General features: G+C 39.4%; 1 protein-coding gene across 2 annotated transcripts in view; it reads right to left on the bottom strand.

Moving 5' to 3' along the window:
* Positions 1 to 9,518: 9,518 nt before the first annotated feature.
* USP54 (ubiquitin specific peptidase 54) overlaps positions 9,519 to 15,857 on the bottom strand; it is a 94,882-nt gene continuing 88,543 nt past the window's right edge. For both annotated transcript variants that reach the window (XM_075216698.1, XM_075216697.1), the window contains 2 exons: positions 15,273 to 15,459; positions 9,519 to 11,319 (listed from right to left, as the gene is read on the bottom strand). In XM_075216698.1, coding sequence (XP_075072799.1) covers positions 10,661 to 11,319; positions 15,273 to 15,459 — 846 coding nt within the window. In that variant the 3' untranslated portion in view covers positions 9,519 to 10,660. The remainder of the gene's footprint in view (positions 11,320 to 15,272; positions 15,460 to 15,857) is intronic.

Genomic DNA, 15,857 nt, shown 5'->3' with positions numbered 1-15,857 from the left:
CCCTTAAAGTCCGATCTCTTCTTTTTTCCACGCTGAGTCTCTCTGTTCTGCACTCCTCCGTTCTGTGCTTGCAGTGAATATTGGGCGTAATGTCACGCCCAACATTCACTGCTAGCACAGCACGGAAGAGGGGACCAGGGAGGGAGCCGGATCGTCAGCTGACGTGACCGCAAGGTAAGTATTTTCTTTTTCTTTTCAGCGCTGCCTCCGACGGGTCCCCTTGCCCGCAGGGCCCCCGAGCACCTGCTCTTTGTGCCCAATGGAAGAGACGGCCCTGGCTCACTTAAATGCTCAAGGACCGAACATGGTAGGTCACCAGAAGATGCAGGTTTGATGATCCAAACTGCTCTCAAAGGTCATGTCTATATTTTATGTTTCACCACTAGATGTCACTGTTCTACCACAGTAACAAAACAATGTATTGGGTTTTTACTTAGTTTTTATAAAAGTAGCACACATTTACAGCCCTGTCATCTTAGCTAATTCACTTGTATTATTATTATTATTATAATTATTATTATTTTTTAAACAAGTCCTTATTAACAGAAAACAAAACACATCCAAAAAGGAATACAGTGGTACATAAAATTATTGTTCAAAGGTATAAGAAAGCTCCCTCGGAAGGAGAAAACTGTATTCAGGGACAATGTAGGTATCACGGCAGAAAGACTGGAGGTTTTCCCTATTGTAAGAAAAGAGCAGAGTGAGAGAAAGGAGCAAGGGGAGGAAGAAAGAGCCTAAGCCGGATAGAGAGAGAAGAGAGGGAACAAAGAGAAGAGTAGAATAAACAGGGTAGTAGAAAAGAGGGGGAGAGAGGGTGGGGTGACAAAAACCACCAACTGATTAGAGGAAGAGAGAAGTGAGGAAAAAGTGGGGGGAAAGGTGGAGTGTTATTTAAGTGAAGGGGGAACGGTATTGATGATAGGACAAAACCAGGGATCCCTAACCTTGTTGAATCACTTGTATTATTACCAAGTTAATGTATGGGTTGGAGTCAGGGATGGTCATTTACTGTAGGTAATATGATCAAGCAATGCCTTCAGTCAATGCCTTAGATATGTTTGAACACCAATTAAGTCAGATTGTCAAGTAACCAACTCCAATACACTTCTTGTCATCTGTATATGAACTGCTAGCGTATAAGGTCTAGTTACACCATACAAATTGTTGTTACTCAGTTGGACCGTGACAACAAGTTATTATAACAAACAAAACTGAGCCTACATAGTCCGGTGCCTCATGTACCTGAAGTTATGACTAGAAGAATAACAGCCTATAAAAGGAAGTTAGTTGTCATGTTTAATATTTAAATGAATGGATGCGAGTGTGTATAATGTAACTCCTGACATATTAACATTTTTTAAATGATGATAAAGTAATGTAGTATATATGAGGAAGTAAAATCAGAGGGAGACAGCATTATATTTAGGTGTTTAATGATGTGTGTAGTTACTATTGTAGATAATGCCATGTGCATTATGGTGTTTGTAGACATAGGGACGGTGTAATGTGCAATGATTATTGGTATGTGTGTGTTGGTGGCAGTATAGATAGAAGGGCCCCATGTATTGTGCTGTGTTTAGGGTTAGTAGAGGGGTTCTCTATCTATGTCCTTACCCAACATTCTGCTGTACTGAATTGGATCAGGTGGACTTTCCTTCTGCGTTGTGAGCTGCGGAGGCGATGCTTGAGCATAAACGGCATGGCTCAGTATGTGACTTCAGGTGATTCCTAGGAGAGTGACCCTCTCTAATCGCTACATAGACAAGGGATGGAAGGGCATAAATGAGGTAGAGGGGTTTTCAAAAATCAACAAAAGCCTTTATTGTAGACAGTAGGGGCAGAGCTGTCTTAACGCATGGGCACGCTGGACAGTTGCTCAGACTTACCAACTTTTCAGTATATTATTCCAGGAGATTTATTCAGAACCTTCAAACCCTCTTTACTAAAATGTTTAGGTGGACTAATCACCTCAGTATCAGCTGATATTTGTATATGCGATCTTGCTGTTGGGAACATATATCTTGACCTTGACAAAAACACTGTATACATACTAGTTGTACATAAGAAACAAAATCAACACCCATCATTTTTCAAAGCATTTGCCTGCAAAGAAATTTTGCAAATGCTTATGTTGAACACTTGATTAATAATAATTCATAGTAATTTTGTGCTGCCATCTCAGTCTGTATGATTTACCAATAGAGTACCATTATTATGTTGAATTTCTGGTTTTTCAACTTCAAGGCTCATGTTATATAGTCCAGACATTTGTGTGGCTTAATCTCTGCTGTACAGCATGGTTTTTTTAATGTTTGAAATACTGATATTATTCAAGGTACTAATAAATATAAGCTTAATTTTATCAATAAATTAAATTTTTATTCCTGTGAGTGCTTGTGTAGGGAGGGCCCCAGTGCACTGCTTTGCCCGGGGGCCTATAATGCTGAGTAGGGGACAGAGTAATGTGGCGGTGTTAATAGTTAGAGTAGGAATATTGATATAGCAGACAACATATTTTCATGTGATGATATATGTAAAGCTCTAATGTAGATACAGGGAAACAGTGTAATCAGGGATAGAAGTATCTCTACACCAGCCTATATATGAGGATCTGCAGTGAAGGATGGGAGGTGTCAGCAATACTTGTCCATTAATTCTGGAGCCCTGTTTGGGTTTCAGTGTGATCAATTTTAAGAATTAGAATAAATTAATTGAAGCTTGCTTAGAAAGGCACAGCAGAGGTCCACTCTTTTTGCTATGGGCCCGGTGATTGCTTGTTAACCCTCAAGTGTAATGTAAGGTATTTAGTATCATCTGTGTGGAGATGTTGGTGTAAAGCAGGCCTGGCCAATCTGTGGATCCCCAGGTGTTGTGAAACTACAAGCCCCACCATCCTTTGCCAGTAGATAACCAGCTGATAGCTGGCAGGGCATGCTGGGAGTTGTAGTTTCACAACACCTGTAGAGTCACAGGCTGGTCAGGCCTGGTGTAAAGAGTAAGGGGCACATTGCTTGTGTGGTGGGGTCAGTGTGGGACTTGGGCATATGTGGGACACAGTGTAGTCTGTGTGTCTTGTGCAGGGGTCACTGAATGATGTAAGAAAGTGTATATTTACCAGATACATAGTGTCCTATACATATAAGATACAATGTTACAGCTACAAGCATTGCCAGACAGGCTTCTTCTTGCACTCACAAAGGTACAGTGATGCAGCCACCCGCATACTAGCACATAATACATACCTTACAAGTACCCTGCTGAAATTTGTAGTGTGTTGGGGAACCTGCCACATCAGCTAATGGAATGGCCAACTTAATTGGCAAATAAAGATTGTCAGCTGAGAACGAGCACTATATTTCAACAGGATCCAACCTGGCTGCTGCTTTTTCTGCCACAATGAGATTTTGAAAATCTCAGGATTAATTGCACTGGCCAAATACTTATACCATAAGTACGGTTCTCCAGCAGACTTTACTGACTTTGGCTCCATTTTATGTTAAAGGGGATTGAGCCACTTGGATCCCAGGTTACACTGATCCTGTAGTTGCCGATTTTATGTCAGTCCCAAAAATATACACACAATCATTTAAATTTGCAAAGCTATATAGAGTCACTGGGTGTGGGGTGGAAGGAAAACAAAGGTGTATCAGATTTCTGGCTGCAACCATTTTTAAAGAGGGGAGGGGTATTTATAAATCATGCAATATAAAATTATAAGCTTTGCAATATAAAGACCTATTAAACAAAAGTATAATGCATTCCTTACATATGATGATATGATGGTAGATGGGGGCCACTGTTAACATTGTGAGTATTATGGTGAGCCTGACTGCTGTACATTCCATCTGGCAGCCACATCTTTAGCTGTGTACGGTGACATAAGCCTTTGGAGAGCAATTTATTAGGCGTGCTCGGGAGCAAAGCAATGAGGCAAATGGCTTTGTACTGTATGTGTTCTAGATGTGTACTTTCAAAAACTAGCATTTTTTTAAGCAGAATAATTATCTCAAATTGAGAAAGCAAATATATCTATTAACTTATAAATGTCTATCACTAGTGTAGCCCCCATTCCCACTTAAGTTTGTTAGAGCATTCAAGGAATTTCTAATATAAACCAGTAACAGTCATCAGATACTTCCGCCATCCTTCTTCTCCCACCGTTTCTAGGTTTTACTTGTCTATATGTCACAAACCAAAGGCAAAGAAGTCCCTAACCCAGTGGATTCCAAACTTTCTCAGTTCAAGGCACCCTTAGGATCGCCAAAGTTTTTGCAAGGCACCCCTAAGCCAAAATAATTACCAAGTAGTCCCCCGCCTGGCTTACCACTGGCCCTGGCCGCGGCACCCCTGTGAGATCTTCAAGGCACCCCAGGGAGCCTAGGCGCACAGTTTGGGAACCACTGCCCTAACCTCTGCATAACCCTATTTCATTAACCTCACACTCACTCAACAATTTGAGCCCCTTAACATACATACACGTACATTGCATTTTTACAGATACTCTCTCTCTTTCTCCCTGTCAGGATGAGGGCATAAAATAGGATATGATGAAATTGAATATTATATGTCAGGGTTCAAACAAAATATTACATTGATACATAGAAGTGAACCTGATTTTTCCCACAGATAAATGTTTGTTTCCTTTTTAAAACATTTGGTCAATTAGCCTAGTAGGAGGGAATTAGGTTGAGCAGACCCTTTGCTTAATATGCAGATCCTAGGCCTCCATTGTTTTGATCATGTATTCCACTTCCTAATTGACTTCCTTTCAGTAGGTATTGTAAACACAAAAGAACCACTAGGGAGTAAATGTATCAATATGCGGGTTCTTCAACACCCGCGTGTTCAGCCTCTTCCGCGATTATATTTCAAGCGGCGCTGCATTGTAAAGGGTTAACTTCCCTTTACAATGCAGCGCCGCTTGAAATTTAATCGCGGAAGAGGCTGAACACGCGGGTGTTGAAGAACCCGCATATTGATACATTTACCCCTAGGTGTAAATTAGAGAGCCATATGCCTACGTGACAATTTTGGAGAACCAGGTAAAACCTGAAGGCTCTTTATGCAGGTATTTATAAATAGTAGCTTCAAAGAAATGAATTAGCCTAGATGACCGGTCACTTGTATTGTTATTATTATTATTTTTAAATAAGTCTTTATTAACAGTCAAAAAACAGAACACATCAAAATCAGAATACAGTGGTACATAAAATTAATGTGCAAAGGTATAAGAAAGCTCCCTTGAAGGAGAAAACAAACAGTATTCAGGGACAATGTAGGTATCACAGCAGAAAGACTGGAGGTTTTCCATACTCTAAGAAAAGAGCAGAGTGAGAGAAAGGAACACTGGGAGGAAGAAAGAGCCCAAGCCGGATAGAGAGAGAAGAGAGGGAACAAAGAGAAGAGTAGAATAAACAGGGTAGTAGAAAAGAGGGGGAGAGAGGGTGGCGTGACCACCAACGGATTAGAGGAAAAGAGAAGTGAGGAAAAAGTGGGGGGAAAGGTGGAGTGTTATTTAAGTGAAGTGGGAACGGTATTGATGGTATGACAAAACCAGGGATCCAAAACCTTGTTGAATCACTTGTATTATTACCATGTTAATGTTTGGGTTGCAGACAGGGATGGTCATTTACTGTAGGTAATATGATCAAGCAATGCCTTCAGTTAATGCCTTAGATATGTTTGAACACCAACTAAGTCAGATTGTCAAGTAACCAACTCCAATACACTTCTTGTCATCTGTATATGCACTGCTAGCGTATAAGGTCTAGTTACACCATACAAATTGTTGTTACTCAGTTGGACCATGACAACAAGTTATTATAACAAACAAAACTGAGCCTACATAGTCCGGTGCCTCATGTACCTGAAGTTATGACTATAAGAATAACAGCCTATTAAGGAAGTTAGTTGGCATGTTTAATATTTAAATGAATGGATATGAGTGTGTATAATGGAACAAGATTTTTTTAAATGATGATAAAGTAATGTAGTATATATGAGGAAGTAAAATCAGAGGCAGACAGCATTATATTTAAGTGTTTAGTGATGTGTGTAGTTACTATTGTAGATAATGTCATGTGCATTATGGTGTTTGTACAGACATAGGGACGGTGTAATGTGCAATGATTATTGGTATGTGTGTGTTGGTGTCGGTATAGATAGTAGGGCCCAATAATGTATTGTGTAATGTTTAGGCTTAGTAGAGGGGTTCTCTATCTATGTCCTTACCCAACATTCTGCTGTACTGAATTGGATCGAGTGGACTTTTCTTCTGCGTTGTGAGCTGCGGAGGCGATGCTTGAGCATAAACGGCATGGCTCAGTATGTGACTTCAGGTGACTCCTGAAGACTTTGAAGCTACTATTTCTAAATACCTGCATATAAAGAAATACCTTCATATTTCATATTTTGGTAAATCGATGTGCCACTCCATACTGAGGGGTAAAAACCACACAAGGTTTTAAAACATAGATACCAACTATACAGAGAACAGCCGTAGTCACATGTATTGCAGGATGAGATCTGATATGGTTGTAATCCCATTATATTTGGTATTTAAATGTGCGTGCGGGAAGTTATGATCGGTTTATTGAGGGGGAATTCATGTCTCTGGGATATATCTAAGAAAAGCTACAAAATGTAAATTTTTTTTAGGGGTAATTTTTACTAAACTGCAGGGATGTTGCCTATAGCAACCAATCAGATTCTAGCTGTCATTTTGTAGAATGTACTAAATAAATAATAACTAGAATCTGATTGGTTGCTATAGGCAACATCTCCACTTTTTCAAACCCGCGGTTTAGTAAATCTAGCCCTAGGAATAGTTTTAAATAAACCCTAGGTGACACCCAGGGGACATTTCTGCCCCCCACATTAGCATCCACATTGCCCTGTGAATGCTTTAAAACCTGTGTTGTGAAGGGACAAGTTGTCAGTTTCTTGGGGATCAATCTAATTTATAACAGTTTGTATTTTTTATTTGTGTGTCAAATCTTTATGTAATTATTATTATTTTTTTTTTCACTATCTGTAAGCATTGTTCCTTTTGTATATTAAATCTAACAATTTAATAGTTCTGTCCTTATTGGTCTAAAAGTATTTATTGCCTGTGTAGAAGAGATAAGATTGCTTGACCATGCTAAAACCTTTCTTTGCTGAGGTGTGAATTGCGAAAACATTTGTATACCAAGCCTAGTGTGTGCCTGCATGTACATATGTGTCATAGAGCCTCGAGGGGTTAAGGGCTAACCCTTTGATTGCAGGTGCCTTGCTAACTGTGTGTAACAAGGAGTGCTCATTGCGTGCCAGTGTGGGACAGGACACTGGGGTCCTATTGCCCGTATTCAATAGGTGGAGGCAAGACCGACGTGGGTGTGGTTGTGTGAGCACTGTTTGGGGTGATTCAGCAACTTTATAGCCTTAGGGAAAGAGGGGAGTGTGAGATCTGGGCTGGAATCCAGTGTGTTCCCTTACAGTAAACACTTCCAAGTCACAAGTGCGGTTTGTGACTGGTGAATGCAGCTAGGATAGGTTTTACTGACAAAATAGAGGTGATCTATTGTCTGTGAATATATGATAAAATATTAAATCAGGGAGTAGCCAGAGGGGCCTATCCCTGACACTCCCCTTTAGTGGTGTTATTCAATCTTCCATACTTCACAGTGTTATTCAATCTCTCCACTGGCATACCCTTCCCTCCCCCCTGGTCTTCAAACATTGGCTAATCATGACAATTTACCCCCACCCTTCTCACAACTCAAACCTCTAAACAAAAACGGCCTAGCAACACCATCTATATATCCAGAGAGATTGTCTACACCCTCTACTGTTTGGTTTACAATAGACAAAGTGTCTCTTTCCTCCAACTCTCCTCTAATAACTTTACAATCTGACTTCTCACTCTTCACTCTCCAAACACAGCACTACCAAAAGTTTAAGAAACCTCGCTGGCACCAAAATCAAAGCTGACCTTCTCCTGGATAGTTACTCTGTTAAAGTGGGGCATGGTCCCCTGTGTCAAAATCAAACACTCCAGTCTCTTGTAAATTGTGTTTGACCACTCTTAGCTTTCCTCCACTCTTTCTATTTAGTCATCCATGTAGCATCATCTTCTCTTTGACATCATCTGCACCAATTCAATACTTGTAAATCTCTATTCCCAAAATTGCACTTACCATTAAATGCAAAACATTCACCTCCAAACTCTCCCACCCAGGAATCACTTGGACTCTACCTTCTCCCCACATTCAAACTCAAAGTCCTGCTGCTTTCATGCTTACATCATTTTTAGAGTATGTGTCTCCTTTCACAGGTTTATTCGCCAGAGTTGCCAAAGCCCTCCCCTCCCACCAACACATGACCTCTGCACTCCAAAGTGTAAATGATCTTCTGCTCTCCTCTTACCTCATCAAAACTTTGTAGGCTCAAGTAGAGCTGCACCTCATTTACTAACTCCTTATTTTGTCGTATCATTCTTCCTCAACTGTGTATTTGGCCTGTTCCCTATGTCATGAATCTGAACCTTTCCACCTAACATCAGTTACACCAATTCTATCCTTAGACTTCTCAGTCTGTCCACAAGTCTTCCACTTTCCCACACTTTTACATTGAAAGTTTTACCAAGATGGGACCTATTTACAATTTGTGCCACTGGCATCATCTGTAATTTCCCCCAATATACAGAGCTATGGAATATGTCTTGCGGGTTATATATGGGTTAAACTACATCAAAGTGTAATGTATAAGGATGTTGGGAGTCATATGGTCACATAAATCGTCCATTAGAGCACAAGGCCACAGGCCAAGAGATTTAAACAGAGAATGACACCCGGAGTTGATTTGTAATATCCTTATATTTTACAGTAAAGGGATACAAAATTATTTATAGTAAATATGTACTAATATGGAATATAGATGATCACATTAGTACACAAGGATTTAGGTTATGACATTAGCACATATTTGTTTTAATGGCCAATTCAACAGAAGAGTGGATCAAGCAAGACAGCTCAGAAATATTAATGACTTAAATCGGTAATGGAAAAAGTAATGGACCAAAAGAGCTGATGCACAGGATCGATGAACAGATATAGGAAACTGCTGTTAAAGACAGTGCCACCTTTTCCGGACTGTAAAGGTTCACTTTTTGAGAATGTTGGTTTGTTGTTTTCAATAAAGTAAATAATTACGTTTTGTGTATATCACTTGCTAGATGAGATACTATCTATTGTTAGGAGCTTGATGAAGATCAGATCAAGTTTTACAATTAACTAAAATTTGTACAGCTATCCCTGTAATTGGGCTGGAAAGAGTTAAAGAGAAAGTAAGGAGAGCGTGATATGAAAATAAAAGTAAACACACAGCCATTTACCACACAAACATTTCTTTAGTCTTAATAATAAATCATTTAATATTTCCAGGGTCCATATTTTCAGAGGAAAAAAAACAAAAACACACAAGTACTTTATATATTTCTCAAGCTATAGAAACAATAAAAAACAGTGCAGATGCCGTTTAATAGAACTATTTTATATATTTATTTGAAAAATACTTACAAAAGCAAATGTTTTGACACTAAAATATTTAATTTTTACTCTAGCTGTTAACAACAGTGGGTTTAAGCATGCAGTGATAACAGTCATCTGTTATGAGCTTGCTACAATTACTGGAGGGAAGGATAAAGGGGTAGGCAGGCCTTTCATATAACAACTGTGGCATTGCCACCCCTTCATCTCCCACCCTCCTTACAGTAGTCAAGGTTTGTGCTTCACTATCTGCACGGTTAATGCCGAGTTTGTTTCTCAACTAACACATTTAAGTCCCTTGACTGCACGCTGGTTTATTGTATTGAGAGCCACATGTGCATGGTCTGCTTAAGGATAGGTCCCTCACTGCCAGTGGGCTTCCAGGTCTTCTCTGGCAGCAAAAACTATTTAGGTAAAGTCAAGGGAGGACAGGACAGAATATACTGTACACCCTGTTGGATTGCAGTTTGTGGGTTGCGGAAACGGATATTGTCCTTTGGTAGAATAGACACCAAAAGGGAATCTACACATAACTGCAAACAGATATTTTGTACCCTAATTATCACACTGCAATATATAACTATTGCTAACTGAAGCAGGGTCTGAAAGAGCAAAAGGCAATGGTTTACAAAAAACAAACCTCGAGCTATATGCACTTCTTTTCTCCTTTAATCGACTAGTTGATAAACACCCTGTACACATTAACGCTCTCCTTCAAGCAGATTATTGCTGGATGAGCACCATACTGACAAGGTAGGAAATCTTCAATTGTCCTCACTGTGTGTTAAGTGGAAGAATGATTTGTCAGAAATTCACACACCTGAAGGAGCGGAGAGCTTGTTGAGCATACACTTCTGCAAAATGATCTGCTAGCTCCGATGTTCGTTTACTGAAAGCCTTCCTGCACCAGTTGGGAAATCTAAAATAATAATTTGGATTCTAAATCTTGCTCACAAATCTAGCACAAAGGGACTTTCCACAGGCTTTAAAGGTGTTAAGACAAGACTGGCGATCACTCTACAAACAAATATCCTTTGTGTTACAAGGTTTGGATTAAAGGTTTAAGATGCAAATCTGGCAGGTTTAGCAGAAACCTTTTCATAGGTTACTGGACGGCTATAAAAATACATTTACCTCCCATTTCTAGGCATGGCAGAGGTACCTCTCCAGCTGGCTGTACCATAGACGTCGGAGGCAGATGAAAATGTCCGATGCGGGGAGTATGGTGGATGTTGCCTCCAACCACCCATTTGCGGGGCAAAACTATTTTGTCTCCAGTCTTCCTCGGGTGGCATGTCTACTCTCTTTGGACCCTGAATCCTAGTCTGCTGAGCAAAAACATTTCCCCATGTGTCTCCTTTACCCATGGAAGTGCTACGTGGCATTCGTAAGGTGTAATACTCTGAAGTTGGTGGTGGAGGCGGTGGCCTGTGATTCATAGCCGAGGACTCATAACCTCCATAGCCTGATGTCTGCTGAAAGAGGCCATTGGGTAGTCTTCGGACAGGTGAACCCAAGAAGCTAGAATTTACCATGTTTAGGTCAGGGCCATTTGTCTGCACAGTGCGACCTGACCACTGGTGGTAGCTCGGAACACTTTGCTCTTTAGCTCCTTGTTGTTGCCACGAGTCACCTGAAGACCTCTGTAATGTAGTAGAGTATACGTTGGAACGGATCTTCGGTGCCCTTGGAAGAGTTGCATAGCTCAGTGCCATATCGGAGTATTCGTTACCGTGGACACTTTCACCCCTGTCAGGCAAAGCCAAAAACTTTTGGACGTTCGGGTCTCCTAAATTACGAAAAAAAAAAAAAAGAAAAAAAAAAGGAAATCAAACATTTGTATTATTTTTATAATGAAAACAGACTGCACATACTCCAGTTCCTAAACGATTAAATAAAAATAAAAAAACTAAATTATTTAAAGACTGTAACAGGAGATCCATCCAGTGGGGTATTTTCTACACAATACCTCATTACTAGGCAGTATAATTTTTTATTTTATTTAGCATTTTCAGTTTTGTCAATAGTCTGAACCAATGTAAATAATATTCACAAACAATGTTCCATGGGGCAGTATCAGTGTCCAAAAAGTAGGGCACTCTCATTGGCTGAAAGAAAGGTCTACCCAGAATAACAAAATTGGGGATGGCTTACTTGTAAGCATCTGGTCAGGTTGCCAGAAGCAGCAGGTAATCTATGCAAAGAAAAGTTGACCCTACACTCAGATTCTGAAGACCAATTATGCCATTCCTACTAGGAAGCAAATCACAGTGTATTTGGGCACACAAGACTGCAGATTCTGATCAATATCTGAATAGTAAAAATGCGGTCGAACAATGACCTCATTCTCATCCCATGTGTTTGTCATCCGCCCACATTAGCTGTGACTAATGAGATTCAGCTACTTACAACTGAATGTGCTTCAGTAATCTTTGCCATGGAAGGAAAAACAAGAAAAACAAGTTGATCCACCATGAAAAAGGACTTTCATTCAACACTTCATGTGTATAAATGTTTCTATGCTATGATAAAATCTGTTTTCAAATTGCAATTACACTTGTTACATAGCTCAGTGCAGGACCTTCTCTTATGTTATCAGATATTTCCAGCGGCAACATTGTCCACAATTGGCTTCCAATTTCACAAGCTGTTTAAGGGCACTGCAACTTAAAATGTCACCTTTTATCCATTAAAATCCATGATCATCATTAACCAGGTCATTGGCTGTATCACTGCATAGCTATGTCATTTACTATAAATAGAACGGGTAAAACTATTGCCAGGATGTTTTTGAAGTGACACAGGCATGCAATAATAACTATAATTGGTCAAAATGTGCCAAACGGAAATGTTTGGTTTCTCAGGCTCATGACAAACAAAATGAGCATTGATCAGTGTATATTACTTAGGCTGGGTACACACTACAGGAAAATTTTAACAATGGAATATGTTTTGCGATTGTACCAGCGACTGGAAAAGAAAAAGTCCCGATCAGCTTGTCAATTCATGTGTACACACTATTAAAGTTTTACAGTCAGATCTGTGCTCTTCATCTGTCAAAACCATAGGCTGTAAAGATCATGACTCTGCACAGCCCATAGAGATCTATGGACTCTGCCGGTTGGGAGTGCATGCACACTGCAGAATTAGAATTACATTGCCCCATCGTTGAAAGACATTTTTAGTTCACATTAAAAATCTTGTTCAATGATACGGTGTGCTTTGGAGCGATAATCGTTTATCGCTGCAGCGTACACACTGATGTGATATCAGGCCAACTGGTTATTTGTCATCCGATTGGCACGATAATCGGGTGAAAACACTCATGTGTACCCAGCCTTACCTGAACCAACCAAAATCACACAATCTCAACACAAGTAAAGCCGTGCATTATATTTATTAATCTATATTTAGATTAATCTTAACAATATCCTAAAGTTAGACATGCTTAGCCTAAATTTATATAAGCTCTGAGGGTGTTTGCAAAGCTATTTTCACAGGATGTGATCTGTAGTGTACAGTTAAATACTATGATCTGCGTATAAGGTATTCTTGCATCTGTGTGTTTAAAGAAATCATAGTCGGGACTATAGCCGTGCTCATCCAAACCCAAGTACTATCCTTACAGGTAATCTATTACTTTACATTTTATTTATATATTGTATAAATGTAGTAGTGAATGTTAATAACATTAATATACTATTTGTAATCATGAATCCTCTAGCTCTAGGCTACATTAAGAGCAAGTGAAAGGTGAATAAGCAGGTCGTTGGATGCGAATACCTTCTCTTGTCAGTTTAAAGGCTGGTCTCGCATGTCTGATCTACATGCACAGGGCTGTAGAATGCAGAGGAAGTTTGAATATCTGCTCGGTCACCTGAGTAATTGAGTACTGCTGTCTGGATATCCCAGTGTGTAGACAGGGAGAGCAGAGATCCTCTACACTCCTCACATCATTTTTTTTTTTTATGTTGTGGTGTTGGGAATTTTCTTTGCAAGGATAACAGGAAAAAGTAAGGTCTCATCTCTCAGTTTAAAATATCTGGGGAGGATTCTGGAGTGTGTAGGGAGCAACACTATTTGCTATATATGGCAAATCCCCTTGCTTCTTATATAGGTGTTCACATGCATAGTTACTGCCTTTAATCATTTACCGAATTAGTAAAAAATTTTGACAAAATTTGTGCCTGTAAGAAAAAAAAAAAATGACAGCCATATTCGGATCCAAACCAATTTAGCACATTAGAGGTTATGAGCCCATCATTTTCAGTTCCTTTCCATTATATGTCCTCTTCAGTAAGAAATACTTCCAAGAACTGGCTTACTCTGTTCACATGTTTGGTTTATATTATTACTGTAGCTGATGGAGAATCTCTTAATTAGATTATCCTGCTGGTCCTGTTATGTCTGAGATATTTCATTTATGTTAGGTGTCATTTGCCTTGGCAATGCTACTAATATGATAATAAAACCATTCATTGTATTTTCTATACTTTGTATTTCTTTATGTATTTCTAACGCATGGTTAGGTGAAAGCTCGCCTATCCTACCACCTAACTATTCTATCCATCACCTCCTTTTCCTTCGCCTGCCATCTCCATCTTTTCCCAGTTGGTCCTACTTTCTCTCACCACCCCTCCCTCTAGAATGTAAGCTGCCGTGGGAAGGGTCCTTTCTACCTATTGTTCCACGTCTGTCTGTCCGACTCCTTTGTACTTCCCGTAACGTCTTTTGCTGCGCTTTGTGCGAGTCCCCATAGCATTACTTACACTTATCTGTGCTACTCATGTGTATTACCTCATATATTTGTTACTTATTCTGTATCTGGCGCTACAAAATCTGTGGCGCCTTACAAATAATAAAATATTAATAATAATAATAATAATAATAATAATAACAATAATAATAATAATAAAATAATGCACACCTAGTAATAAGAATAACCATATATTGTATTTGTTATTTGGTGCTGCAGCCTCAGGTGACACGTCTTACACTCAACAGGAAGTGAATAGGGAGGAGGGGGCAAGGAATTGCTGCATCAGTGCCTGACCTCCCTCTCTATAGCCCTGTTACTAGGTTCTCAATCTGTGGTATGTGTACCCCAACAGGTACCTCATATATTCAAAGAGGTACGTCCGTCTGTTAAACAGAACGCAAAATAAGATTACAGAAACAGGCAAAATATGAGAATGTGTATAATGGTATTTTAAAACATTTGAATGCATAAAGTGGTTTGGTGCAAATTTATTCAGATTAGGGGGTACTTTCAATAAACTGAACACACTTTAGTATTGTGGTGAACATTTACCATTACAGGAGTATTCATAAAAAAAAAGAAAAATATAATTATGAAATATGATAATTATCTTTAAAGACTTAATTCTGTTGCAGAATTTTTGAAAACTCAATTGTCCAAGCATGCCACAGATCACAGCATATAGGACATATGTTGTATGTTTGTACACTTCTTTTGCAGCATCAGACTTTTTTTCTTTGAATTGTGGGACATGCACATCAAATACTACACCACCAGGCATTTCAGACACTTTCATCATAACATAATAGGAAAGTAGCAAATTAGAAAGAAAGCAAAAACGATACAAAGCAATTTAAAAGACAGCACAAAGGATATAACAGGTAAAGCGAATGGTTTTCAGTGCAGATACAACTACTGTATATGAAGATAGTCACAAGACAAAAAAAAAAAAAAAGACATGCAGGAGGGTTGTGTGCAATTACCTGGTGGCCTGTGTGCCTCGCCCACCATGCTGGGCGCCAGTACCTCATGAGATGGGTGCTGCATCTGGGTTGGGTAGTGCTGGGGTTCATAGGATAAGACAGAAGGATTGTGGGTATAGGGGTAGGAGGAGGAGCTGTGAGAGCGATGACTGCTGTCCACAAGCGGTTTCCTCTCATTGGATGCCTCCTTTTAACAAAATGAAACAGAAAAAAACAAAATACATCCATAAAGAAGATGGTTAACGTGAAGCAGGATTGTCATAAAACAAATACTTGCATAACAAGGAAGGATTACGTAGCTCAACACACACACACACACACACACACACACACACACACACACACACAGAACCCACTGTAAATGTAAAGCACAGACCATAGGTAATGTGGTTTTACAAGAGGAGAAAATACCTTTGCACTAATAATTTGCAGGAGAAAAGTATTAGACCCAGATTAAACACACAGAGGAAACGTGGCTTTGACAGGAAGAAACAGTGGATCTAAGGTTAGCCACTGGTAATTGAAATGGATTAATATATAGGTATTGTTAGTTTCCGGAACTAAACTTCTGATGACTTTCTGTTG

Source organism: Mixophyes fleayi, chromosome 6 (assembly GCF_038048845.1).
Source record: "Mixophyes fleayi isolate aMixFle1 chromosome 6, aMixFle1.hap1, whole genome shotgun sequence".
NCBI classification, from domain to species: Eukaryota; Metazoa; Chordata; class Amphibia; order Anura; family Limnodynastidae; genus Mixophyes; species Mixophyes fleayi.
The sequence above is the reverse complement of the archived record's forward strand: the minus strand, read 5'-3'. Positions and strand labels throughout refer to the sequence as shown.